General features: G+C 48.5%; 6 protein-coding genes across 6 annotated transcripts; 2 read left to right on the top strand and 4 right to left on the bottom strand.

The window, feature by feature from the left end:
• Positions 1–427: 427 nt before the first annotated feature.
• KY384_004774 (uncharacterized protein) lies at positions 428–1,141 on the top strand (the record flags this gene model as incomplete). Its single annotated transcript, XM_044813278.1, has 3 exons — positions 428–676; positions 817–859; positions 942–1,141. 3 exons carry the CDS (start codon positions 428–430, stop codon positions 1,139–1,141), a joined length of 492 nt encoding a protein of 163 aa, XP_044669556.1.
• Positions 1,142–1,328: 187 nt separating this feature from the next.
• On the bottom strand, positions 1,329–3,792 carry KY384_004773 (uncharacterized protein; the record flags this gene model as incomplete). Its single annotated transcript, XM_044813277.1, has 6 exons — positions 1,329–1,949; positions 2,012–2,324; positions 2,385–2,505; positions 2,683–3,326; positions 3,423–3,487; positions 3,670–3,792. The coding sequence occupies 6 exons, from the start codon at positions 3,790–3,792 to the stop codon at positions 1,329–1,331; spliced, it is 1,887 nt and encodes a 628-aa protein (XP_044669555.1).
• A 1,610-nt stretch (positions 3,793–5,402) lies between these two features.
• Positions 5,403–6,260, bottom strand: KY384_004772 (uncharacterized protein; the record flags this gene model as incomplete). Its single annotated transcript, XM_044813276.1, has 1 exon — positions 5,403–6,260. One exon carries the CDS (start codon positions 6,258–6,260, stop codon positions 5,403–5,405), a length of 858 nt encoding a protein of 285 aa, XP_044669554.1.
• A 2,097-nt stretch (positions 6,261–8,357) lies between these two features.
• Positions 8,358–10,375, bottom strand: KY384_004771 (uncharacterized protein; the record flags this gene model as incomplete). Its single annotated transcript, XM_044813275.1, has 2 exons — positions 8,358–9,674; positions 9,746–10,375. The coding sequence occupies 2 exons, from the start codon at positions 10,373–10,375 to the stop codon at positions 8,358–8,360; spliced, it is 1,947 nt and encodes a 648-aa protein (XP_044669553.1).
• A 5,527-nt stretch (positions 10,376–15,902) lies between these two features.
• KY384_004770 (uncharacterized protein) lies at positions 15,903–17,462 on the bottom strand (the record flags this gene model as incomplete). The annotated part of the gene is made up of 3 exons (XM_044813274.1): positions 15,903–16,641; positions 17,106–17,146; positions 17,196–17,462. The coding sequence occupies 3 exons, from the start codon at positions 17,460–17,462 to the stop codon at positions 15,903–15,905; spliced, it is 1,047 nt and encodes a 348-aa protein (XP_044669552.1).
• A 488-nt stretch (positions 17,463–17,950) lies between these two features.
• Positions 17,951–26,862, top strand: KY384_004769 (uncharacterized protein; the record flags this gene model as incomplete). The annotated part of the gene is made up of 4 exons (XM_044813273.1): positions 17,951–22,175; positions 22,227–22,624; positions 22,673–26,742; positions 26,799–26,862. 4 exons carry the CDS (start codon positions 17,951–17,953, stop codon positions 26,860–26,862), a joined length of 8,757 nt encoding a protein of 2,918 aa, XP_044669551.1.
• Positions 26,863–27,295: the final 433 nt, after the last annotated feature.

The following is a 27,295-nucleotide window of genomic DNA, read 5'->3' as shown; positions in this document are numbered from 1 at the left end:
ATCCAGACCACCGAGCATCTCCAGCGCCACAGTATCATCGGTTCGCTTTGCGATGCGCTCCTTGCCTATCATTGAGGCTTAGTTGAAGCTTGATCCTTAAGCTTTGCTGTCACCGTTGCCATGAACCAAGATCGACCTCGTCACTGTCCATGGATCTTCTTCGCTGGTCCTCGAATTGCGCATGTAGATCTATTGCGATCTACGTTGCCATCTCAAGAAGTTTGGACTTAAAGCCATCTTGAGTCTTCGCTCTGTGGTCGTTACCAAGGATCTTCTTGGGCTGGTTACTCAGGCGCATATATACCATTCAACAGACACTCATCTCAAGGCCAGCCCCCTGCTCTTGAATTTGAAAACCTGCTCTCCTCTCCAACCCAATCCCCTTTCACATCTTCGTTCCACCCATTACCCCCCTCCCATCCCCACCATGTCCCCCTACCCCACCCCCTACCAAATCGAAGAAATGTTCTGCAACAGAAACGAAGAAGAGATATTCCACACCTATCTGGCCGACCGCATCGACGTTTCCGTCTCGGGCACCGATTTCCATGTTAGCGGCACATATAAGACCGTCGATGCTTTCCACGATAACATCAAGGTTCGCATTGAGGCGGCTATCAAATTGGAGACGAGACGGTGTGAGGTTAGGAAGGTCATTGGAGGTGGGGAGAGTGCAGTGAGTATGCTTGCTTGATGATGTGGAGGGGCGGGGGCGGGGGCGGGGAAAGAGCGGTGCTGGTACGCTCTTTTGTAGGGAAAGGTGGAGGGGATGGGGGAATTCTGGTTGTAGCTTTGCTAATGCGAGGGTGTGTGTAGTGGGCTGCAGTCGAGTCGTACTATGAGTTCGAGTCCAAGGAAGGTGTGTCTCCCTTCTTCTTCCCCCATTTCTCACTGAGCAGAGCTGTGACTCGATGTGAACGACTCTCTGATTGGCCTTGCAGGGCGAGAATACAAGCTAGAGATGGTGGATCTTGTCCGCTTCGACTCGAATGGGAAGATTGCGCAGATGAAGGAGTTCATGGATAGTGTTGCTATTCACAATCTCGTTGATGAGCATGAGAAGAAAATGAAGGAGGACAAGACTGGTGAGCCTCAGGATAGAGAGCCGCCGGTTGTGGCTGAGAAGGTGGTCGAGAGCTAGTCGATGAGGGATGAAATCGATTGATTTGTATGGATCCTTGAATTTGTCTCGCATTCAGTTCGCTTAGTGTTACCTGAGTTTTTAAACTGCATCATAGCTGTCTGGAAAGGTCTTGGTCTGGTAACAAAATGGCGCGCTTGGTTTTGCATCGTATATTTGCGTCCTATTCCGTGAGGCGTTTGAGTCGTCAGATATATCCTTCTTCTCTTAAGGCCCAGGATATGTCATAGTCGATATGGTCCTTTGCTTTTCCAGGTTTAAAGAGCTCCCATGGGATGAGCCATTGATGTCCATTAGCCTTTTGGTATGAGTCACTGGGTGTCATCTTGTTGAGCATGGCACGCATGCCCGCATAATGCCAGAGACGTGACTTGTTTTTAATCTTACGATGCTCTTGGCCTGCATACTCCAAAAGAAGCGCAACTATGCCTGCAGCTATTGCGGTCGCCATTGATGTTCCTGATCGTCTTTCTAAGGTGTCGCTACTGTTCTTTCCCTTCGACGCTGGTCCCACGGATTCCCCAATGATCATGAAATTATCATCGTTCGAAGTTGGAAGCGGAGTAAAGGTCGAAGGTATTCCATGGCCATCGCATGAGCAGATCTTGAAAACTTGACCTTTGATATTAGCTGGAAATATCGAGTGCCGTCCTTCCATTGGACTGTGATTAGATGCAGCTGCGAACATGAGAATACCAACAGCGTATGCCCGGCCGATCGCGGCGGAAATTTGATCATCGCGCTCAAGAAGGCCAAATGACATGGAAATGATGTTCACCTCCCACTTCTCTCGACAATAATCGATAGCCTAAGCATACAGTGAGTACGGCATACTCTGACCAAAGAGACTAAAACCCTTACTGCAGCCACCCTTTCAGCTGTTCTCTCATCTCCTTTCGCCTTCTGAAAAACCTTTCCCACATATATTTCTATATTAGGAGCGACTCGAATGATCAATTTTGCGATATGTGTTCCGTGACCATGTGTATCGTGAGCACCATCAGGTGACCCTGTCCAGTCACGCATCTTGTCTTTCATGTTAAGGGAATTTGCGTAGATAGCATCGATTCCACTATCTAAGATGGCGAGTTTCACTTTGACATCATCTTCTCGTCTTCCGTTAGACACTGGTACCTGGACCCTTTCATTCAGTAATTCGAACCAGTCATTAGCGGATTCAGCCCTAGAAATAGGTTATTCATGAGACAGCATATTCTACAGCTCGACGAAGGGCTTGGCATACGCTCCTAGCTGTTCGTGATAAGCTTTTAGGCGCTCTGTATCGAACAGGACTGGGTCAAGATCTTTGACGATGTCAGGGAGCTGATGTTTGACTGCTTGGCTCGTGCTTTCTTTTGTGAGACCTTGAAAACTGTGTTTAGCGTTGTGATGTGTTATAGCTGGCCTTTCCACATGATGGACTAACTTTCGGCATTTGCGTTGTCATTGCGGGGAGGCAGAATCTCGGACGGTCTAATTACAGTCAGTCTTGCTCGAAATCAAGAATAGATGACTGCACCCTTGCAAAAGACTTTCTGAACATTGATATTTGGCAATGTTAATATCTTCCTTTAAAAGATAGTCCTGAGTTACTTTCTGTATGTGATCTGCCATTTTGTAATCGCCATGCAGGATATCAGTCGGACCAAAGTCTGTGTTGAAACGGAAGTATTCGAGATCAAGTATTTTTGCCACTCTACTCAATTGTATGTGACTCTGCTCAGCCTGCTGTAGTAGCTGACTAGAAGCGGCCGAAAAGGAGAGGAAGAAACTGATATCTATCCATGGCATCAAACCAGAGAAAGGGTTGGAGGAAATTTCAGGAGCGGCCTCGAAGGGAAGGTTCTTGGCTTTCCCAGCTCCAATACTGACCAGAGATTTAATGGCCCTTCGTTGCCAGATCCTGGTGGCTTCATCCAAAGCCTCGAATGCCGGGTTTGCCAAACCTAAAGCAGAAGCCACGTAGTCAATGTCTGAGTCCTTTGGTCTGATGGACGAGAATTCGGTCGGGTATGCAGCGGTTGCTTGTGCAGCCTCCACAATGGTGCAGTCTTGAATTTGTGCGTCTGACCTCGAGGTGTAGGATCGAAATCTTGTGGGTGTGGTCGGACTATGGGAGGGAAGTGCGATGACAAAGGTTTTACAGCCAATATCAAGATCTGAAGCTCTGAGCAAAGCGTTCGAGCTACGTGTTGAGAGTCTACAGAGCTTCTTCAGAGCTTCTCCTAGTATGTATGTCCTCTCTTCTCGTAAAGACGCATTCGACTTCCAAGAACAATACCAATCGCTAGGTTTGTACAGCTGTTTTATAATGTCCGAAAGCCAGTCTTTGCAATGACCAATGCTCTACGAGATAACTCAGCACCAGAATCTGGCCATGCAATACTTCACTTGATGATGCCAAAACGGCATTGAAAATAGCAAAGTGACAATGCTTAGAGTGTACAGAAGGACGAAGTTCTTCGAAGGCGAGGAAGGGTCTCAGGAAGCCAACCATTCGTTTGAGCGGGTCTTGACGGTAGACTTACCATATGCAGTCTGCCCAAAAGAAGGGCTAGAATACCACCAAAACCGGAGCCGCATATGAGATCGAAGTATTCATATGGCTCCGGGACTCTGGCAAGATGCAGCCTCTCTTTGACTTCGATCATGAGCTGGTGAAGAATCTCAAGGGCCGAGAGGCATCGAATTCCACCCTCATCAAAACACAAAATACGAGCGCCACCAGACATAATCGCTACGTCTGCTGTAAAGGATCCACTGTGTGGGGACTGATGGGAGAAGTAAGACCGCTCAGCCTTTTGATTATTTTTGCACATATCATCACGCAGGTGTGTTTTGCAGACCACCAATTAGTGACCACATATGGTGGGGCAGAGGCAGGTTCTTCCCAATATTTCCTTCAATCCCTTCCTTCAATCCCTTCCTTCACTATTAAATCCCGCACCAGCGGTACATAGATCGCTTTACGGCAGAAACTCCACTTAGCTCACTCTACCTATTTATTCTACAGGTACGTGAGGCATACAAGCTTCAGACGGTCGAGCCCCGTCGGATGGTACGGGACAGTGGAGAGCGAACCTAAAATCTAAGAGCTGGGACGGAACGAGGGAGAGCATTTGGTCGACAGAGTCATTAGCGGAAGAGGAGCATACAAGCGACTTTTGAGGACAGAGCGCCCCGCCATTCTCGGAGTTCACACCACGGAGCGCGATCCCAGCTGCTAGAGAAGGCGCATCAAAGTCCTCGGATCCTCGTACATCTCCAATGTCTTCTCGACAGGAACATTTAGGCCCTCATCCAAGCAGATGACACGATCTACAATCACAGATTGACTCACCAAATCTAGAGAGTCCCCAGGCCTCAGCTGATAGAAGCACTGCGAGTACTGCGACTGGCACAGCCGCTGTGGCACTTGCAGCGGTATTCGTCACTTTAAGAGTTGTTGGGACGGTATTGTCGCAGTCGGGCAGACGTTAACGTCATGAGATCTTGTGGATTGCTGTAATGGTCTTACCCTTCAACTAGTAGAAATGGTGGGGAAAGCGCCGTGCAAGATCGTAATAGATATATTCAATATGCAGGTCGTGGAAGCATGCTAGAGAGGCTGTAAGCTTGATGTATATCACGAAATTACATATATATAATGGAAGGTGTGCTACTCGAGCCATTTTGGTTGTCTTCACGCATGATATTAATCAGAGTGTAAGGCTATATTTAAGGGCGTTCGCTAGTAGAACTACTAGACGTGATCAATATATTTAACATCGTCCTCCCGATCCGATTTCTTGACCTTTGAGACAAGCTTGGAATTACAATCCATCTCTGGATGAGCTTAATATCGAAGGCAAATTAATTCCAAGCCATCAGTATTATGCCGGATGTCGTTGTTCGTATTTGTAGCGATTGCGCCTCTGCAGCTAGATCTGGCAAACGATATGAACTTTGCGAAACTTGTACTGAAAAATTAAGCGAAGCTGCAGAGGATTACCAGGGAACAGCAAAATACCTCGCCAACGTCATTGGGATTTTTGGTCTCGGCGGGATGTTTTCCACATTGATGACACAAAAAGTGATAGCTGCATGGCTTGCTCAGGCACATGGGCGCTAACGACGACTTCGACGGCCATTGCTCTAAAACCATGGGATCTTCTCGGTGAGTGGAGCTTATGCACAGCAATGGAAAATGTAATGATTGTTCAACCTGATCCTTAGTGTAATGGACCACTCATTAGGTCACGTCCTTATCTATCAAAATGACTCAATAAAAGTTCGGAATCAGCACAGTACACTCCTCGCCACTTGTCTCGTCAACCAAGACTTCTTTCTCAAGGGTAGAGCCTCCAAGCGCGGTATCCTGGCTCGCCAATCCCAGAACTTTGATGGTATCAAGCTGTTCCTCTATCTCCGCCGGCTCTCCCATCTCGTCCTCCAATCCAGATAAGGCCGCACCTTTACTGTGGGGCTTATGTCTCAGCTCCAACGGATCGGCCTTTTCATAATATACTTTACTCATTCGATACGCAAATACAAAATCTGACGAATCGTCGAACGATGACGTTGTGTGGTTGTTGGAATAAAGACCGAGATCAGCCCCAGCAGACACTGGTATACCTGCGGGTGCGCCATCGCCTTGCGCGGACATACTCAGCTCGGTCCTCTTTGACTCTTCATGGCTGCCGCTTGCTGCACGAGATATCTTCACACCCGTGACCATGTATACATTCTTCCGGTAATCGTTCTTGATAATGAAGTTCTGTACCGCTTCTTCAGCGACGGCGGCCTCAAGGAAAGTCGTGTCGTCTGGCCTTGGATTAAAGAACCACGTATCCTCTCTCCTTGTTTGAAGAGTAGTGTTCTCCGTCCGCTCTATCCCTATGAATACTTCCAAGAACTTTGCCCAAAGCCCCAATGTTCCACCTCGGCCAGGGTGTGTCTCATGCTTCTGACCTTCTTTCCAGCCCTTTTGTATTTCCTCTGGTGGGACCTCAGGGATGCTCGAGGCAAGAGGAGTGAGGTTCGTTCGGGGGTCGTCCGGAGAGGTCCATATGCGGCCGAGATCGATGGATCCGCCTGGTGGATAGCTCCAATTCGGAGAGTAATAATACGTCTTTCCCATGGAAATATATGGAACGTCACAGAGCTATGACAGTCATCTGTTGTGTACATGTCCGACAACTCGTGGCTCTTTGTTCACGCAACTTTCACACAAGGCTGATAAGGCTGAGTCTAGACCAAGCTGAAGAATGCTTCCTGAACTAATTCTTAGCTACATGAGACGGCGTCGAAACCGGTGCCTGAAGCTACTGCAGCCACGCGTCGAGACCACTCCACCAGAACATGGCCACGCCAAATCTTTATGAGGGCAGTAAGGGGCTGTTGCAACCCCCATGGACTACCTTCAAACGCGTGAGTCGGGCTATGGCTCTATATGATAGACGCTAAGCACTAGAATTGTTCCTTTTGGCGCTGCGAAACCCGGTTCCAGATTCTCGGTCTCGGTTCGTATTGTTCAAAGAACACTTCGGGTACGCGAATAATGATAACGAAGGGGAATTATACCTTCAAGATTCAAGTGGTGGGTCTGTTTCCAAGACGGCAGACCTCTCCAGAAAGACACACTGTATCCTCTCGCTTCGTAAATCAAAGACATACATTTTTAATCCTGAGAAATTTGCAAGCTTTATAAGATGTCTTATGAGCGAAACCTGCGGCCAAATACGACATATAGAGGTGATTCAAGAGGCTTGCAACTTTGTGTATTTGAAATCTGCATCTCATCCCCTAAGCGAATATACCTCCCCTCGCCAACAAAACAGGTGGAGTCTTATCCATATCCCAGACTTCGCATTTCACATTCAAATTCCAGAAGTACTCCATCGCCCCAACCCAGAGCAATCACGTACCGTAAAATTCACTCCGATCAAAATCTCTCACTTAGCTTTACCACTGAAATTAGGCACCTAGCACATGAAGGGAATGAACCCATCTAAATATCGGCATTGCCGGATTGCTGAGACTTGGTGTGAAGCCAGAATTTCCAGGTCTTGCTCAAAATTGCTCTTTTCTTTCATGATATCTGTCAGCGAGATATACCCATAAATGAAAAGTGACAAATACCGGCCAATAGGGGTAAGCGGATTGAGGATAGCCGGATTATCTATGATCCGGCCTCAACATTCTATCGGGCAGTAAGTGTGCAAATTTAAATGCAGCTGAGGTCCAATGAAGGATTGGTATCAAGATGGACCAACAAATATGCTTGCAAATACTTGATAATAACTTCAGATTACTATCACCGTCCATTGCACATGGATTCTCCCACTATTACAGCCCCCAGCTCCCCACAAACTTCCCCTAAACCGTCGGCAACTACTTAGCTCTCAACCTAGATGATACCACTACACGCCCGCCATGCAACGCACTCTCTCCTTTCTCAAATCCTTCAAAGCAGCTCAATACCTCCCCCATCATATCTCAAGAATGGCAAAACCCCCACCTCCCCCTTCCACTTCACAGCCGACCCCTCAACCTCCCCCTTCGCCGTTCCCCAGCAAACATACCTCTCCCACCACCCCGATGATAGATACCAATACATAGCCACCGGCTCCCTTGTCTTCACCAACAATCCTGACGACAACTCTCCACTCCGTATCTTGCTCATCCAACGCTCCGCAAACGACAGCATGCCCCACCGCTGGGAAGTACCCGGCGGCGGATGCGACGACGAGGACGAAAGCATCTTGTATTCTGCCGCCCGCGAATTGTGGGAGGAAACGGGACTCAAAGCCTCTCATATTGTGCTAGCGAAGGGGGATCCGCATTTCTTTGCGAGTCGGTCGGGGAAGCGGATTTGTAAGGTTTTGTTTGTGGTGGATGTGGAGAAGGGGGTTGGGGAGGGCGATGGGGATGGGAAAGGTGGGGAAGGTGTAGAAGTGGAGGGAGTGGAGGTGAGACTGGATCCGAGCGAGCATCAGAGGTATGTCTGGGCGAGCGAGACGGAGGTCAGGGAGGGCAAGGTGGGGGATGTGGAGGTGGAGTTTACGACGAGGGAGTTGAGGGAGGCCGTGCTGGAGGCTTTTGGGGAGTTTAAAGGAAGTGGACTGGGGTGACGTGAGCTTTGGGTTTCAATTGCTGCCTCCGTCCATCTATTGCATTTACTAAAAGTGACGAAAGTATTACGACTATATATTACGAAGGCCAGACAGAATCTTCATCAAACAATATCAAACGCCTCTTCGATCAGCTCCTGACGACTCATCATATCCATTGCTTCCCCATTCATCAGTCCATGCACATAGCACTCGCCAACCAGCAGGTATTGATCTCCCAGAGGGCGGAGGCAGAAAGGCAGCTTTCCTCCAAAAAGAACGCACACGATATCGCCTGGCTCTGCGACCTTTGGGCCCAACACGTAGAAGCCTTTCTGAGTCTTCGCAAAAACACGATTTTTTGACGCGCCATTAGCCGAGCGACTCCACTGCTCATCCATGTGTACGCTTCTTGCCATTTCTGCCATTCGATGCAGTTCTGGTGCTATTTTGTCCGATTGACCCAACGCCTTTGCGAGGTACAAAGCCTCTTGCTCGAGCCAATAAGATTTGGGGATCGAATGGTATTGCATTTTCTCCCGGGTGGCGATCTGGACGCAGCCATTACTCAATGTTTGCATGCAGGCAAACAGGCAGGACTCATCGCTGCTGAGATACTGGCCAGTCAGATTGAATTCGTTTTTGCCACACATGTGGCGCCATATGTACTCGATGGTCGACTCAGTCGCCTCAGAAGAATCTGTTAAATGGAATTCTTTGATTGCTAAGGGTCGAGAGCAGAGCTCAATTTCATCTATGCGTATTCCACTGATACGAAGGAGTCTGTCATTATGTTCAAAGGCTAGGATCGGCGTTGTCGAGCCATGAGCACGGTGTGGGTTGATTGGCTCTGAAAGTATAAAGCTTTGATATGTCCTCCAGTCTGGAACCCAGGATGGCAACGAGTCCTTATCAGTAAGCCGGTCTCGAAGTCGAGCCTCCATAGGTATCTCACTAGGTCTCAAATGCATATGTTGCACAGCTGCGAGTACAATCAAGCCAGATCCGTCGTTAATGTTCTCTTTCAACGCCGCCTTGAGCGCCAATTTAGCCACGTCAATGTAGACTTCAGCCAAAGTCTTTTCGTAGTCGGCCGTTAGTAATTCTGCAAAGCTTTTGAAGGTCCAAGGCTTCGAATAGTGGCCGAGCCAGGCGTACACGCGGTCGCGATGATCGGTGAACTTCAGGCCGCGTGCTCTTTGCAGCTCGTATATAAAGTTCACACGGTTTGCGTGATGGCTTGTCATGTCTGGTTCGACAAAGCGTCTGAACACGTACTTGATCTCCGAAGTTCGGATATTTAGTCGGGTACGGAGGTGGTGGTAAGCTGTGAGTGTCTCGCACACTGTATGAAGGACCGTCCAGTCAATTTCCTCATCACCCCAGAACAAGGTCGCGGAAGCTCTCGTTCCGATCTCTTGGACTATCCAGCCTCGTGTAAACTACAAGAGCCCGAACAAGATCAGCTAGCTGTTTCATTTCAATGCTATTTGGCGGTGGTGCTCCAACTCACCCATGGGCAATCTGCTAAGTGATCCAAGGCCTTCCACTTATCCCTTGACTGTTCCCCTAGCCTATTTGTGTGCTCAGTGTAGAATTCTCCTCTCTGTAGTTCATTTTGGAATAATTGATTGAGATCACGAATTAGCTCAAAGGCCGGTTTTGCTAGGCTAGTACCATCTGCACCAAGCCAAACCAGAACGTGACTCGCATTCTCGTATATTCGCTTCATGAATTGAACTTGTTGGCTGCGCTCAGCAACGTCAGATTGATTGATGCAGATCTGATCCGCCCAAAGTCGACGCTCCTGGTCTGGAAGGCGAAACCGTACGAGCGCTTCTTTCAGGCTAGCAGTCAACCGTAATGGGCCATCATCACTCCCATGCCGAGTGTAGATTTTGTCTACGAGCTTAGAGGTGCCCCAAACGTAAGAGACCGGTTCATAGCTCCCAGCCGAGTTGATGTCCACAATTTCAAGTCTTCCTCTCAAGGGATCAATTGGACTTCCAGGCTCAAGTACAAGCATACGAATGGAGTGTGAGTCCGGCAGGGCTGTGTATGACTTCAATTCCGGGTGAGTCGCATGGCTTGGCCCAACAACATCAATGATTGAGGATGTTGGTGACGGAGCCAGATCACCCATTTTTGCTGAAACAAACTCAAATGGCAGAAAACTAAGACTGACGAAAGGCGAAAATTGCAGAGCTGAAAAGCTGGTAATAATGAGCGGCATCGCTTACTTTGGGGGGTTTTTGAGTCCTCATTCCGTTCAGCCTGATCCTCCCACCCTCCATCATGCATGCACACGCGGCCTAAAAAAAGCGTTATGAGGCGGTTCATTAATAATTAGGGCTGTCCGGGGCCAAAAAGGTACGCCGTGGATGCTTACATTCTATTCGCAGAATGCTCTACCTCTCGATCCGACTGAATCGAAAGGCCATAGCTCGACCACACCCATAAGCAAGCGGCAAAGGCTGTGAATTTATTGGTGGTGTCACATCTTATGTAATCTATTTGAGCCTGCAGGAGGTTACTTATCTTGCATATGCAGCCTTACGGAATAAGGTGTGCCGAGTTCACCTTGCGGCCAAGAGCAAACGCCCTCCTGATTTATCAACCCCACAGAATCACCATCTGAGATTCGTTTACAACCTGTGCGAGTCATTGTTATCCAAAGCAACGGAGTGGACTGACTTTCTATTGCTAACACAGGATGATCGCACCAAAAACCACACAAATGATCCGAACATAGAGACAAGGGCGACTGAATGGAAATCCATTGTGTCTCCCGTGGCAGTTTCAATTGTTCAGAGTTTGTGCCTCTGATTTCCCGTATCGTCGAGAGAAAGTGGCATTGAGCGATTTAGCCTATGCTACGACGTGGAGATAGTCCTGGGTGATCTGACGAAATCACACAAGGCTGGACACAATGTTTCCGATCCGAGTTCGACCAATCCATGATCGGCGCCAGCCTCAATTCGAAGAGTGGATGCTTGTTAAGACTTTTGGTTTGAAGCACCCTGGAAACTTTCAAGAACAACAATGTTGACTGCAATGCAGCGACTTTCGAACTAGGTAAGGCTACCGATACCTCGTTGAAAGTACTTGCCGGCAATGAAGCGTTGCAGCCTCGCAAGTCAGTCGACTTTGGTAAGTTCTGATTTGATATGAGGGAGAAGAAATCTCAAGTTCTTAAGAATAAGAGAGCTCTCTATGACAACATGCTTTTGTTATGACCACTTCAGCTAGAGCTAACGAGGTGCTTGATATATCAACATACCCCTGAAAAGGGCCAGAAGCAGCCTATTTACCCCGCGAGGGGTGACATCAGGTGAAACCTGCTTGAAGGCGATGACGTTGTGGTACAATAAAAGGGTTTCCTGCCCCAGATACAGCCCATATCCGTCACAGTAGACCTGCCTAAGCCAATATAGTACACCCAATCTGCAAACCAGTGTCTCCGATCTGCCAATATGCCCAACGAAGCAAAGGAAGACGTTAAGGCACAGTATGCTCCTCCTCCGCCGTTCTTCCACTACAGTAATTGACGACTATAGGTATGAATCCAGCGCCAAAGATGCAAAGCCAGAGAGCTCGGAGTATGGAGTTGGTGGAACAGCGTGAGCCCCCTTCTGACTCGTTCCCACTGCCTTACGGTGCTTTTCTGCCTGCCCCGCCGCCTTTGACCTCTATTGTCACGTGTCTGGACGATACGCTGACCCGTGGAATGATAGTAAGGATGGCGACGTGAGTACCGCAGATACAGTCGCTGATGGGGGTGTCGATGAGGTTCAGCCTGAGGACGAGGATGGAGACTTCAAGCCTTGATTGAGGATGATAGGTCTCAGAGATTTGCAGGAGGTTTTCTGCTTCAGTTGAGAATCATTTGTGTCCATGTACGTTGTATTGAAATGTGACTCGAGCAGGGCTTGATAGATTGATCTCACTCATTTGACACTAGAATCCATTTGTGCTCCTTGGCTATTCAGCTTGAAGGTCTCTCCCTCCATTTCCTTCCCACTAACCTTGTTGTCTCTGCTCCTGCCTATTCGTATTTCCGCCCTGCGTTCCACGCCACTTTATACCTGGTAAATCTGACCAGGTTGCAGATCGGGAGACATGTTCTAGCCTTCGCCGTTGATTTGTTAACATGAAAGCAGTGTTTGCTAAATACGAGCGGTCTTAAAAAGGTCCATTCTAATGCAGGATACCTGGTGTTCAGAAGCAGTAGGCTAAGGATATCACGAACAGTCAAAGCTGACGAGTTGCTCGGTTGTTCGTAAAGTAGGAAGGAGCAGCCATAGTCATTGCCAAACTGTATGATGATCTCCCAATCCTTGGGCATAAAAACAAGAGTCGATGTTCGAGTTAGACGTTGATATCAAGATCCTATATAGTCCGCAATTGTGCCATCTCCAATACCATCAGTGTGATACTATTGTCAGCAGTCAGTCAGTCGTATATCAGTTGAAAATATTGAGGTGAAAGAACCTTCGCGCCTCAAGCCATATCCGCTACCCTTCGTTCTTGCCATTTTCAGATGTCTCCTAGTCGACCGTCTGCATCGTTTAGCTACGCCCTTTTTTGAGTTCTCTTTTGTTTACTCACTCTTCCTTTCCTACATCAAGCTCTTTCGTCCACCAATATCTCCATCTTGCCTTCAAATTATTTCACCACCCGCGAAGGCAATATCAAATTCCTTCCATGCAACTACCAGTTGCAACATAAAGTCCACTGTTCGCAGTAGTTATTGGGCTCTACTCAACATGCTCGATCCCCCATTGTGTAAGCTTCCCGTATTTCTGTGCCTATCCACCATCCACATTTGCCGAAGCTGACTTACGACTGCGTGCCAGCAGACAAACTCCCTCTTCCAAACACAGACTCAGAGTCAGCCAGATCCCTCGATATCATGTGCTGCTTGATTTCCGAAGATGTGGCTGCATGTCTGAGATACCGGAATTGGCCTTCATCATCATCGTCCTCCCTCCTCCTTTTTCCAAAACAGACCCAATTGTGCCAGCTTCTCTGCAACGCATCGATTTGAAAACTACAGCAGTGTAATCACAGCGTTCTGCATGAAGCCTTCGGGTCCTGCAGATAGGTTTCCCCTCCATGCGTACGGGCTTTCGACGTCAGCTAGAAGCTGTTCTTCCCCACAAGTGCCATACGAACGGGCTCGCCCATTCGAATATCATCCGAAAAAGAACATCGATCTGGAGGTCATGCACTGGTATACTGGATGGAGGCCATGGGTGATGGTCGCTCCCCGGTCTTCTAAGAGATAAGTGACCCTATGTCTTTGTTCTCTTCCGTGGCAATGATGATACATTATAACACACACTTTCATGTCTTACTAGATCATTGCTTGATCAGTGGTTCCACAGCCACGCGATCGTCTTTGTACTAGAATGATGTTGCACATAATTGTCTGAGCCGTGTACTTGCCTTGCTTATGCTGTTGTCCATGTACCACTGGAAAATGGCTGATACATGTCAGGGTTTCGAGACCTGCAGACCCTCCCTCTAGGTACCAATCCTACCGCAGCTTCTAAGCAGCTGCCATGGGATCGTCCACTGCAGACCGACTCGAGTCAGACACCTCCCAGTCGACAAGGACTGAGACAAAATGCTTGACTCAAGACGACGACAAAAGTTGTTTGGTATTCGATCCTTTTGCAAGGCAAGTAAACACTTTCATCTCTTCTTTTCACGATACCCCCAGTAATGATGATTTGATTCTAATCTGAGGAGCTTTGTTGAAGCAGTGGCCTCAGCCACGTGTTCCATCACTGTGACAATGATGAAACTAGATTTGTACTCATTCCAAACTGAGCCTCTGTTTCCTGCATTTTCAATTGAAAGGTTTCCTCTCGGCCGGGCTAACGGAAGATATCTCTCCCTCGCTTTGTAGGCTCGCCCTCTGTTTATGGGTCCGACGGTGATTACCAATCGACAACCGTGGCATCAACCACAAGCCTGTCATTGGAGGGTGAAAAATCACCTGGATAACCTTTTTCGCCGCGGATCGTACAGCATTAGCAGATAAACACCGGAACGAAGTCAGACCAATTCGAAGCTTGACAGCCTCAGACCTGACCTCTGTGCATTAATCCCTCTCGACTAAGATCGCGGCCTCGGCCACGCAATGAGTCCGTGTTTCACGATATCTGAACGTTCACTTGAGCTTTCTGTTTCCAGAAAAGGCATTGTTTCGCCACGTTGAGGCTCGCCTCAATTCCCCACTCGACATTCAGAGCACATACGAATGCAGAAGACGCTGTGGTCTCGACCACGTCTTGGTCGCTGTGGCGCCGAACAAGAATTTACGTCTTCCATGTCATGCTAATCTTGTAAGATAGTTTCCCTCAGTATCGACCAGCGCTAACAATTTTCCAGGTCTCGACCTGGCTGTGAGCCACACTTTCATGGTTTGTATATGTCAGTGATTGACGATACACACGATGCCATCGGTCGCCCTCAGTCCCTCAATGCTCGCTTGCACGCCTTGTTATCGTGCACTCAGCTCGAAGGACAGCTGAGTTCGGAAGACGTCGTGGTCTCGACCACGATTTGATCGTTGTTGAGCCCGACCAAGAATGTACGTCTCCAATACAATACTCATCTTATATGATGGTTTCCTCGGCACCCGACCGTGCTGATATTGTACCAGGTCTCAACCTAGTGGCTGAGCCGACTTCCCGTCCCCGAATATGTCACTCTTTGGACAGCGCACACAACACCCTCGATTTGCCCTCAGCTCCCATGTATCTCCAGAACAATGACAGTCATAGCAAGATGTTTGAGCCCCAACACAATTTGACTCATGACCAGCAATAACATCACCGTAGTGATCATGCGGCCATGGAGAAAGTTTGCGTTACATCTTGAGCTGAACAGGATGTCGATCCGGAATCAGCATTTTGCCCTCGTTGGATGGATATGTCGATATGATATGAAGTCTCGACCTCATGTTGAACCCTTGTGGTAACGCGCCTGCTATCAACATACCCTCTTTCATCCAACACCAAAGATCGCTTGTCAATGAATGCAATACGATACAGATTTGTTCTCTCAGAGCAGCATCACGTTGAGAGCCTAGGCCGCGTGTGAGGATCAATGAAGAGCACACATTCTTTTAGGGATGGGAAGTTGTTCTTATGTGCGCGCAGCCGGTGGAAAAGCCACGAACTTTGTCTGACGTTTCTTGGCATTTGGGGCTGATGTCGATGTGGGAACTTGATGGCCGCATCAATGAGTTCATAAACAGCTACTCGTGAGAGACGTCGGTGGAAGCAGGTCCATGTCGCTAGAGAGTACAATCCTATGGCTCCCAGTGGACGTAATAGAGCGTATTGAATCACAGCAGTCTTAGCCGCGCCGGCCTTCGTCTGGGAATCTGGTTAGCAAAGTTTGGAAAAACTCGCTAGAAGTCTGGAGGTAGCAAAAAGGGTAGGTGATGACAGAGAGTGTGTATGGATCTATTTCGTGAACATTGGTAGATGCCTCATTTTGAAAAATATGACTGGAGGCAAGGCGGTCAGCACATACAAATGAAACCAATTCAATAGTCTCATCGTCTGAAGCTTTAATTTGGTTTGACTTACGATCTCTTGTGCCCAGCGCTCCGTGCACAAGCTCCACTTGCTGTGTGGCCCCTTCATCCATCTTCATTTTCCCAATGTCCCAAACAACCGATCCCCTACATCTCCCAGCCCTGGTTTGATCATCCCACGATCATTCAAGCCCTCGTCTACGGCTCCAACCCATATCTCCACCTCCTTGTCCGCACCGCCCGCTCCCTCACCCTCATTGTACATCTCCGCCTCCCCAGCAGCCCTCCTCACCCCATCCTCGTTACCCACCACGGCAACCAGCACAACTTTCATGACTCCCCACTCTAATAGTGTCTGTATGGCCGCGCTCGCTGTTCCGCCTGTCGCTATGACCGGGTCCAGAAGGATGGCTATTTCTGGAACGCTGCTTCCATTGCTGTCAGTTTGGGAAGCGGGTTGGGAAGAGGGTTTGTGGTAAGGTAGATTGTTGTAGTATTCGACTGGCTGGAGGGTGCTGGGTTCACGGTAGAGACCGAGGTGGTGGATTGAGATTGCGGGGGAGGTAGCGGGAAGGAGGAGTTGGAAGGCTTCGAGCATTGCGAGGCCGGAGCGGAGGATCGGGACGAGACATACTGAGGGTGTTGTGTGCGTGGTCGTGTAGGTGTGGGAGAGGGGGGTTGTGTCCTGTGGTGCGACGAGGTCAGCGGTCGTGGATGAGAGATGGTTGAGGCTTGTGGGGGGTGGATGTGGGGAGGGGCCTACTATACCACCTTGTTGTGTGCTTAATGTTGTTGAGAGAGCTTCACACGCGAGGATCAGGCTGATTTCGTGAACGAGGGTTTTGGTGTCCCGGCTGGAGGTGCTAGCTGAGCGGAGCTGGGAGACTTTGGCTAGGAGGCAGGGATGTTGGGATATGTGTACGTTTGAGGGAAGTGATGATGAGTCCATGTTGTTTGGTTGATGAGGAGAATTTTACATTTGGGGATTTGAAGGAAAGACTTGGGGACGGGGAGAGTGATTGGGGCGTGTCGGCGTTCATGATTGCTTTAGATGAGCTAAGTATCTGTTTGCAATGTACGAAATGAGTTGCAGTCTTAGGTTGAGGAATGCGAATCATGGTTTAAGAATTAGGTGTAGATCGCATGACTTTCGTACATACATCCTGTCGAGTTGCTAATATACATGTTTAATCTCCCCCGCAAAAGATTGTAGTACTAGAAGCGCCAATCTTCCCATGTGATTCAGCTAGGGTATTCCGCATCTTAATGCCAGCTCACTGTACAATCAGCGCGTGACATTCCCCTTCACAACCATTACGCCGTTAGTAATTCGTGAATGCTGCTCGAGTAGCCCTCGTTCTGTCTCCATTCCAACCCCCCAGACCATGCCCTTTCTTCAGAAACCTACCGCAGCACTGTCCCGATCGACCTTCTTCTCATTGACAGGCTCATCGAGATATTTCTTGTCGCCGGATGCTGCCATCTTCTCATGTAAGGCTTGTCGTCTGTCCCTTTCCCTAGCCTCGTTCTTCTTGTTGGCCATCTTCCAGAATGCTAGATAGCCGAAAGTGAGGATGACGAATATTGCGATGAAGGCGAACATCACTCCAACCTCTTGTCCTGTGCCAGGTCCAGCATGGAAGTCAATCTTGGGAGCGTTTGGGTTTTGAGGCATGGCGAAATGTAAAGGAACGCTTGTATAGCTTGTGGTGAAAGTTGATTGAACTCTGCCAGGAGCGCAAATGTTCGAGTTGAGAATCTGGGTTGTTATCTTGCAAGTACGCGATCAGGTTGCACTGCTGTCGAGTTGAGGTGCGAGGTCGAGAAGGATGACAACTGGCTACCTATGTCTCAGGCGGGGAAGGAGCTGACAAGAGTGAGCACAGCGGTCTTGGCGAGCTGTGGCGTAGGGCTGAGACAGAGAGCTCTGATTGGCTCCTGCCCTCTCACCTCTAGCGCCATCTGCAAGTAATTGATAATGCCTGGGGAAGCACATTTTGATAACGAATCCTCGCCAGTCCTTGCTGGGTCTTTCAAACACCACCAGCAAGGATGATGAAATCATCCGTACCCTAGCAACAACAACTTGCGGCGCTGCGGTCGCGACTCAAGCATCGATCCGGGATGCCCGCAGCGCCGACTACCTATGGCTGCTGAACGACAATGGGTATCTTCGACCCCTCATTCCTTTTGGGGCTTGTCATCCTTCTCTACCTCGCGTCCTTCGTCGTTTTCGCCCTTTTGCGCATAGCTACCGGTATCTCCATACAGCGTATTGGATATTTCTCCCTCAGACGAATCGCATACACTCCACGCGAAGGCATAAAGATTACTATACGCGGGCTGGGACTTCACCTTCATCGCCCATCATTCGCTCAGCCAACATGGATCAGTCTTCGGCTGGACGAGTTGAAAGTCACTGTGGATATACAAGCTTTGGCAGCATCGTCTTCCAAGAGTCAAGGAACATCACCAAATGCAGCCGAAAAGACGGAGAGAGGATCCTCATCCACTACATCACCGAAACCGATCCTTCGTCGCAGTTTTCACGAGTCATCGAGAAGTCGAACCTGGAAGAGACTGACTGGAATCAAGGAAAGTTTGAAGAAACTCCATGAAAAAATACAATGGTTTCGTCTGGTGGACGTCTTCGCAAGAAATTCGAGCTTTGTTGTCAGCAATCTTGGCACGTTCGAGCTCGGGACGGTCATCATGATGGTAGATACAAGAAGGAAAACCGTGGATAGAGGTCGGCTTTTCCAGCATAAAAAGATTCCAGCTGGGGACCAGAGGCCTGCCGAATGGATGTTTACCGTTCGAGGTGTTCTGTTCACGCCGGAAGGAAGAGCCTCACTAGAAATACTGGACATAGCTACCCTCAACATCCATGGTCTTCTTTACAAAGAATTACCTGGCCTTCGAGACACATCAATATCACTCAAGCTTGGTCGAGTGCACATACCCTACGATGACTTCGTCAGCTTTTATTTGGAAACTCGGAAATTACATCATGAAGGCAGTCAAGATTCCGGCGAAGCCAATGTGGAGGATGGGACTTTCGCGGATGTGATTGAAGAGCTTGACCGCCCGGGAAGTAAGCAAGCTGATATAATGCAAACCGTTTCCGACTCCAAAGAGTTCATTAGCTCTATTCTTCGTGGCATACAGGAAATCCAATTGGCGATCAGCTCGGTGGGTATGACTAAGGCTATTGCTTCAACTCGGTCTGCCAGCGATCTTTATCTTAACTTCTCTATGAACGAATTTGGGGTCGATTTGCACCGTCTTGATTCGAAGAGCCCTGCGCATCGAATGTACTTCTCCCCAAGAGACATTGCGCATCAAGCTTTACTAGCCGCCATTTCGCTCAGTGTTAGTCTCGACGATGGAACTCAGAAACCGGAGAGGCTTATGTACGTTCCGATGGCGACAACAACTATGAAGACAACCTTACCGTCCAAAACAGTCGCATTCTCCGAGGATGGCAATACAGCGGAGAGGAACGCAAATATTTTGTACGCTAATTTGGTTGTTACCTCGCCGTCAATCGATGTGGATCCCAAGCACATGCCAACAGCACTAGCACTGATACGCAGACGACAAGATCGACAAGACGAAAAGCCAACTAGTAATGTCAGCTCACATCATATCTTATCGAGGTTATTACCTAAGGCAAGCATCAAGTTTTCTGTTCATGAGCCCGTTATTCGGGTGAAGCTTCCACCGGCAGATTCCAAATTGAAGGCCTCCGGTGACTACGACCTCCTAATAAGCCTCGTCTCATCCATATCTCTCGACATAGAATCTTCCCATTCTGCGGCTGGCGATTTACATTACAGCCTCACATCAACTCTGAGGCTCTCTTCGCACCAATTCTACTATCAGACTGCGCTCGGAGAGAGGCACGACCTTCTCTTAGCTGACTCTTTAGAGCTAAAGGCTCAAGTAACCGCTGATCCTACAATTTGTGTCATGATTCTTGGCAACGTGCAAAAATTCTCTGTGCACATGATCAAACCTGAGATCAGTGCCGGTGTACGCCAAATAGCTCAGCACACACGCTCTCGGCACTCTGCCAATCCCACCAAGCTGCCACCTTCTTCGCCGGTCGATCCCGATTTCCTGCGACCACTGCCCCTTTGGCTAGCCCAAATTTCTTTGCAGGGTTCAAATTTCAGCATTGATGTTGCTGGTGTGGACACTGACGTATCACGAGATATAAGGGGAGTGGCTTTGCAATTAGAATCTTGGAGCGCCGAGTATAAACAAAAGCGATCTGAGTCCCATGAGAGACCGCCATCTCGACGGCACCAGGCGAAGGCGTCTACAGCTACCAATGAGCCCACCATCACAATCACAGCTCCTGACGGCTCCCACGCCAACCCTCCTCCAGACAGTACTGATGGCAGACGACTTGCTGTTCACGTCCATGGTTTAGAGGGCTTTGCGATCGACGACATGGACGTCATAGACAGTGCATCTTTCCTTTCTCTTCCACGCTTTGAAGTAGCATTTTCAACCTCTAGTGATCACGAGGGTCCTATCTTCCATCTGAATGCCTATATGAGGTCGCTCTATATTCACTATTCCCTCTACCGTTATTACGCGATTGGTATTGCTTCTACTGTTGTCCGCGACGCGTTCGCCTTAGATAGGCGGGCCGTAGAAAAAGAAGGCAGAACCGAAGACGAAAATACCGCAAACACTTTCACTTTACCAGACCACAAGCCCAGCCAGCCTCACAAACGCGAGCTTGTTACGGTTGACATTCGCTCCGAGTACATTCAAGTCAAAGCCAACATGCCTGCGGATCCCCCAATGATGCTCCAAATATTTGGCATTGAATGTGGTCAACATCGCTGGGCAAAGCCTTTCCTACGATCTCGGCTCCTTCGATTGTATGCTGAGGCTCCTCAATTACGCGCCTTTTGGGCTAGAATTCTAGTGATAAAAGCCTTGCGCTTTGACTTGCGCGAAGTCAAAAAGAAACGGGGTCCATCTACAATTCTTGAACAGTCATTTGATATTGGTAGCGACTTTATTCGAATTGGCGTTCCACACCAGCTGGTAATGCATAAGATTATGGACAATTGTGTGAATGTCATGAAAGCTACACAACAGCTGCAACACCGCTTTTTGACTGGAACCAACGAATACATCCTCAAGAAGCGGCCAGAAGGACCCAAAGAGCTGCCAAGAATATCAATCAGAAGCAAAGCCATGTTATTTGAGATAGAAGATGGGCCTTTTGACTGGAAACTTAGCATGATCTATCGTATTGGGCTTATCGAGCAAAAGCAACGGCTGGCTCGCGAAGAAGCATTTCGAGCAAAAGTAAGGCATATCGAAAAGTGTCTGCGGCAAGGTACTTCACGCCAGCGTAACGCGTCCAACCAGAAAGAAGTCAATGGCGAGAGATCTCAGTCCGAAGATCAAAGGGGGAGAAAGAAAAATAATTCGGAATCAACCATCAAACACTTTTCTCAATCACCTCCACGAGGCCGCCGAAATCGTATGCGGTATGACCCTGAAGGTAAATGCTCTCTCTCTGAAGACGCCAAGATATCAATAGATGAGGCGGAGAGAAGACTCAGAAAACACAATTCAGAGAGTTGGAAGAAGCGTATTGACGGCGCATACCAAATTGCCAGCCGGGCAATGCGCGATATCCGTGGTATATTTTGGGGAAGCGATGAGCTTCCCGTGGATGACAACAATGAGAGGATTTTAGCGATGCCTGAAAGACCTGGGCTTATGGCCTGCTTGATCAGTGACCTCCATGTCGTTCTGGACAAACCTTCATTCCCCATTCGTGAATGTCCAGAGTATCTTCATAAGGTTGGAAAGGGTATGCCTCGCGACATGCAATACGCCCTATTGATCCCAATGAGTGTGCAAATAGATATGGGAGAGGCACGGATCACTTTGCGAGACTATCCCCTACCTCTCTTACACGTACCGGCCATTCGTGCCGGCCAGTCGCCACGGCTTCCAAGCTGGTCATTGAAAACTGACTTTGTGATTGCTGAAGAATACCGAGGCGATGCTTGCTCGAAACAAATTCCTGTTCAGATTATTCCGCCAGAAAAGTTTTTGAATACCCGGCGCGAGAAGGGATTTGCTGTGGCTGTCCGACGTACTGTAACTCCGGTCAAGACATATTCAGATGTCAATGTCTCAATCAACACAAGTGCCCCAACGAGCATTACCTGGGGAACGTCGCTGCAACCAGCGATTCAAGAAATGATGATGGTAGTGGAAGGCTTCACGAAGCCGCAGGTAGATCCCTCAGATCGTGTTGGCTTCTGGGATAAGATACGGCTGAATGTCCACTCCAGGGTCAGGGTGGCCTGGACTAGTGGTGGAGACGTTCATCTTAATCTTAAAGGTACGATATCGTCGCTTACATGCTTTTGATTGGCTAATGGGCTTGCCATAGGTTCTCGCGACCCCTATGTCGTCACCGGACATGGAGCAGGCTTTGTCATGGTTTGGCGTCAGAATGTACGCTGGAACTTACATAGCAACGATGACCCGAAACAATTCATGACCGTTGACTCTGGAGAATACGTTCTGGCTATCCCGGACTTTAGCCGCCAGGCACGGGAAAACGTAGTTTCGGCAAGCGTTGAAACTGACAGCATCTCGAGCACTGGTAGCTTCAAGAACAAAGCTCATTTCAAGAAGACTATCATGAAGCTAGGTGGGGAGGTAAGATGGCTCGCCGGACTAGTATTTGAAAGAGGTCTAGATGATGGCTGCCGTTCTTTTGAATTCAAACCACACTACGACGTGATTTTGAAGCCTTCCGAGGGAGTGGACTTGAGAAAGGAGCCCGTAAGCTTCCAAATTCCCCTTTGACAACCTGGATGCTTACATGTACAGGATTACGACGCATTTAAGGGTTTTCGTAGTAATCACATACATCTTTCAATCGCTGTGGTTGCCCCTTTGAACAGAGACTGGAGGACTACGAATATTCAACCTTCGGACTACTACAATTCGACGCACTTGACCCCGAAATTCTTCACCCACTTCTTTGATTGGTGGTCTCTGTTTTCTGGGGCGATGTCCCTTCCAATAAGGCAAGGAAAGCTATTTCCTGGTCTTGAGAAAACCAGTAAGAAGTTCGGGCGACATTTGGCAACTATCAAATACAACCTACTACTCTCCCCGCTTTTCATCACCCACATGTACAAGCACAAGGACGTTGAAGAGTATTCGGAAGATACTGTAAAAGCTACTGGCTTGAAGCTTCGTCTCGACAGCTTCATGCTAGACCTTCATCAGAGGCGCGAGGAATTCATAACACAAGGCAAAGGACGGGCTCGCCAAATCAAATCGAGCGCAATGAGAATCCACGAGGCTCAGCTTGACTTCATGTCAGCAGATCTGCGCGCCATCTCGGCCAAAATTCAGGGTACTTCGTCCGAGTACATCACTCGCGCCACCGACGATGAACTTGCGGAGCTTCGTGAGCCAGCGATAGAGGCGGACCTGAACAAGTTTAGCATCCCCGATCAGAATTTTGACTGGGTAGACATGGATGATTTCAACGAGCTTGATTGGATACTTCCTGCAGAGAACCATCCCGAGACACAAATATTGCCCTTGGCATTTGCACCACGCTTTACCTATGTCCGACAAACAGATCATCCGGGTTCGCTAGACGCTGAAGAAGGCCGGTCAAGTAAATTTGGCAACGAACCTACACATGATTGCGTGATGTCCCATGAGAACGATCCGCGCAAAGTTCAATGTTACCTTGTGAAAGGACGATTGCAAGTGCTAGATGAACAGATACAGTCCCATGATAGAAAGGCTGGCGAGCAAGAGCTGAAGGTCATCCGTGAGACCGAAAATCAGAGTGCCCATCGTCGTATATATGATGAGCTACGTGAGGAAGGGCAGAGGTTAGAAGAGAAGAGACGTTTCCTCCAGCAGATGCTGAATCGGCTTGGGCATGCTATCGAGAGCCATACTCCATGGGCGGAAGCTTCAGAAGATCCTGATGATCGTCACCCAGGAGGAACTGAATGGCCAGGCCCAACGGCAGGAGAAATCATCGACACTGAGCTCAACGAATCAAGCGTTAGCGACTTCAATAACCGATTCATCATACATAATGTACAGCTCAAGTGGAACAATTCTTTACGGAATATCATTCTACGATATGTGCACCAAGTTAGTCAAAGACGAGGATTCGTATATTACATGACACGCCGGGCGGTCAAATTCATCATTGATATCGTGGAAGAGCAGAATAAAACCAAGCACAGGCGGCATGGAAAGGCAGGCTCTTCGGCCGCTGGATCTTCTACGCCCGCCTCCAGTGTCCCCCCTTCAGACAAAGAGGGTGAGTCTTGCGTCGACGATCGCACCGAGGAACTCATACAGGACCTTCTCAACGACCCCAAGCGCTTCGTTGATGCTGAGGACACAAATTTCAAGGCCGATGAGCATCACGTTCCTGAGTCCGGTCAGCCCGAAGAAGACATCTCCGAGGATTTCATGGCGCTCAAAGGTTACCATGTCCGTCTTATTGCACCCCAGATCCAGCTTCAGAGTGAAAAGAATGCCAAGTCGGTGCTTTTAGTCACAGGAAAGAGCATACAACTACAAGTTATTCAGATCATGGACAAGGACCGCATGGCCGACGATGTCAGCGGTTTGGTGCAGCGCCGTTTTTCAGTCGAAATGGATGGCGCCCAATTCTTTGTTACCAGCGTTGGTATGCTCAAAGATCATCATGAGATCTACCTTGGAAACAGGTATGGGGCGCCGAAAAGTGATACGTCATGGCCACCTTGGGTCCCTTTCGAGGCTAATCTCGACTTTCATCATACTCCGTTTGGCTGGGCTCGTGTGGTATCAAAAACCTCCGCCACGCTTCGCTACGACAAATACAACACTCTTCGCTTGAAGTATAACGACGAAGTCTCAGGTGAAAAGGGTGGCCACTCAAACGGACCTGATAACCCCGAGAGCCGCATCGATCATCTCTGGGTTGAGTTCCCTCACATTAGAGCCATATGCGATTCCACGCAGTATTTCACAATGTATGTGATCGTCTTAGACTTGTTACTGTACAATGAACCACTCGAAAAGGTACGCAGCGAGCGGCTCGAGAAGATAATGCTCGCATCCGATTTTAGTGATTTGAGGGGCTCGCCAGAAATGGTGACTAATTTACAAGGACGTATTCGACAGCTTGAAGAAATTAAAACACACTTTCAAATACACAAGAAGTACCTAGATCGGCAGGGTTGGCTAGACAATCAATCCATCGAGCAGGATCTTGCAGGCTGTGAGGATGAGCTGTTCTTTATGATGAAAGCTATCACCACCTCTCAGCGGAAAATTGATGATCGCGCTGAGACTTCCCAGAGTAGCCCTTACCTTCAGTGGTATCTATCTGCATCAGAGATTGTTTGGCACCTTATGCGTCAAAAGGAGGAACCGTTAATGGAGATCCAATTCAATAATGCTCTATACGATCGCACTGACAATAGCGATGGATCGAACCACAATTCTATGGAAATCGAGCGCATGCATGGTTTGAATCTTCTTCCTGACGCTATATATCCTGAAATGCTAGGTCCCTATCTAGAGAGCGGCAAGAAAGCTATGGACGGTAAAGATCCGAAGATGTTAAAAGTCAGTTGGCATAGTCTTGAGGCTATTGCCGGTATCCCAGTCCTGGACCAATTTGAGGTTGATCTCTTTCCTCTGAAGGTTCAACTGGAAAGGGATATCGGCCAAAAGCTTTTTGAATACATTTTTCCTGGAGTGGGTAAAAAAGACGGGAGTGACGGCGGGTTCTCGCCATTCATGCTCAAACAGACTATGACAAGCAATTCAGACGAAGAAAAGGATAGGGCAAACGCAGCTTCGGAACGATGTCAAGTCCCGAATGTGACTTTAAATGGCATCAACGGTGATTCACAGCCTCGTACCTCGCCCTCGTTTGCTATGCGACTTCGACCGACAACGCAGTACCCTGACAAGGAGGGCTGGACGAGCTCGGTAGCAAATGCTAAGAAACACAGCACCGAGCATGAGAAGGAGCATCATTTCAGACTGTTCCAGAACTCGAATCATGCTGGTCTATCCTCAAAGCTACAAAAACATCCTGTTAAGCATCAACCCCAGCAGTCCAAGGACTCGCTGACCATTCCCCATCGCTCTCGGGAAGGATCAACAACAAGCCTTTCTACCATGGGTGGCAGCAATTTAGACAAGCATAATCGGTTTGGGCTGAAAAGAACAGATAGCGAGAAGCCTAATAAAAAGGACCAGCCTTCGGATGATCTTAGTCTCATGCTATCCCGGGCGTCAAATTACATGACTCTCGCCTACGTGAAGATACCTAGTGTTGTCCTTTGTCTTAGTTACAAGGGCAAAGGCGAGCGGAGTATTCAAGACGTTCACAACTTCGTCTTCCGCATGCCGGTCCTGGAGTACAGAAACAAGACATGGTCAAATCTAGACCTCGCCCTCCGCCTCAAGAAAGACGTAATCCGCGCTCTTATTTCGCACACAGGTGCCATCATCGGTAATAAATTCGCCCATCCTCGACCAAGTAAGACCCAACGAAATAGACTACACGACTTTGCATTTACGCCTTCGCTACTCTCGAGCAGCCAATCTATCAACACTGGTGGACCAGGCAGTGAAACAAGCAGTCTCTACGGTCGAAGCACAATCACTGATCCCAGATCATCTCTGCAATCCTACCCTCGCAGTGAACTCAGCAGGACAAGTTCTTTCGCGTCTAGCCTACGAGAGCAGTCTTTACAACGTCCACTAGATAGACCGAGTTCTTTTCACGAGCTTCCACCTGAGGAGGACTCCAATCCGTTGAAAAATCTGCGAAAGAGTATGACCAGACGGTTTACAGCGGAAACAGCGAAAGGAAAGGATATAAGTGGTGGAGAGGAGGACAGTGAAGAGAGGTAAGTCAACCCTTTTCAACAATTGGCAAACGAGCTCCATGCTAATGATATGGTAGCAACCGCAAGAAAAGCGTCCTTTTACTCGGGAAGAAAATTCTAGGAGGACTTAACCAGCCCTAAGCAGCAACTCATACTGGCAGTAACTCGATTTAATTCTGATCGGCTCTATCTCGACAACCAATTCTAATCATTACGACCCTTTGCACGGCGTCATTTCTCATATTATGATATCCTGCGTGCCTGCAGCATTTCCAGGCGTTCACCCTAAGGTGAACGAAGTATTCGTTTGCGTTGTCGCTTCCTTACATGGGCGTGGATTGGGGGTTCTATTCTTGTACATAAGAAAACGATTAATGTTGTAAATATTAACACTAGGGTAAGATGGGTAGATTTCGAGAAATGTGAGACTTGACTGTTTCCTTTTAATGTCCATGAATGAAGATTAGGCTTGCTTCCACGCTCGTTGGTCACCTAATTGGTATTGAAAAATAAGGTACCACCTTAGCCTACCAACTCTCGCCAGCCGGTTCGGAGAATTACATTGCTAGCCGTA

Source organism: Bacidia gigantensis, assembly GCF_019456465.1.
Source record: "Bacidia gigantensis strain McMullin 20006 chromosome Unknown contig_244, whole genome shotgun sequence".
In the NCBI taxonomy this organism is placed as follows: domain Eukaryota; kingdom Fungi; phylum Ascomycota; class Lecanoromycetes; order Lecanorales; family Ramalinaceae; genus Bacidia; species Bacidia gigantensis.
This window is presented reverse-complemented; position numbering and strand designations above follow the sequence as displayed.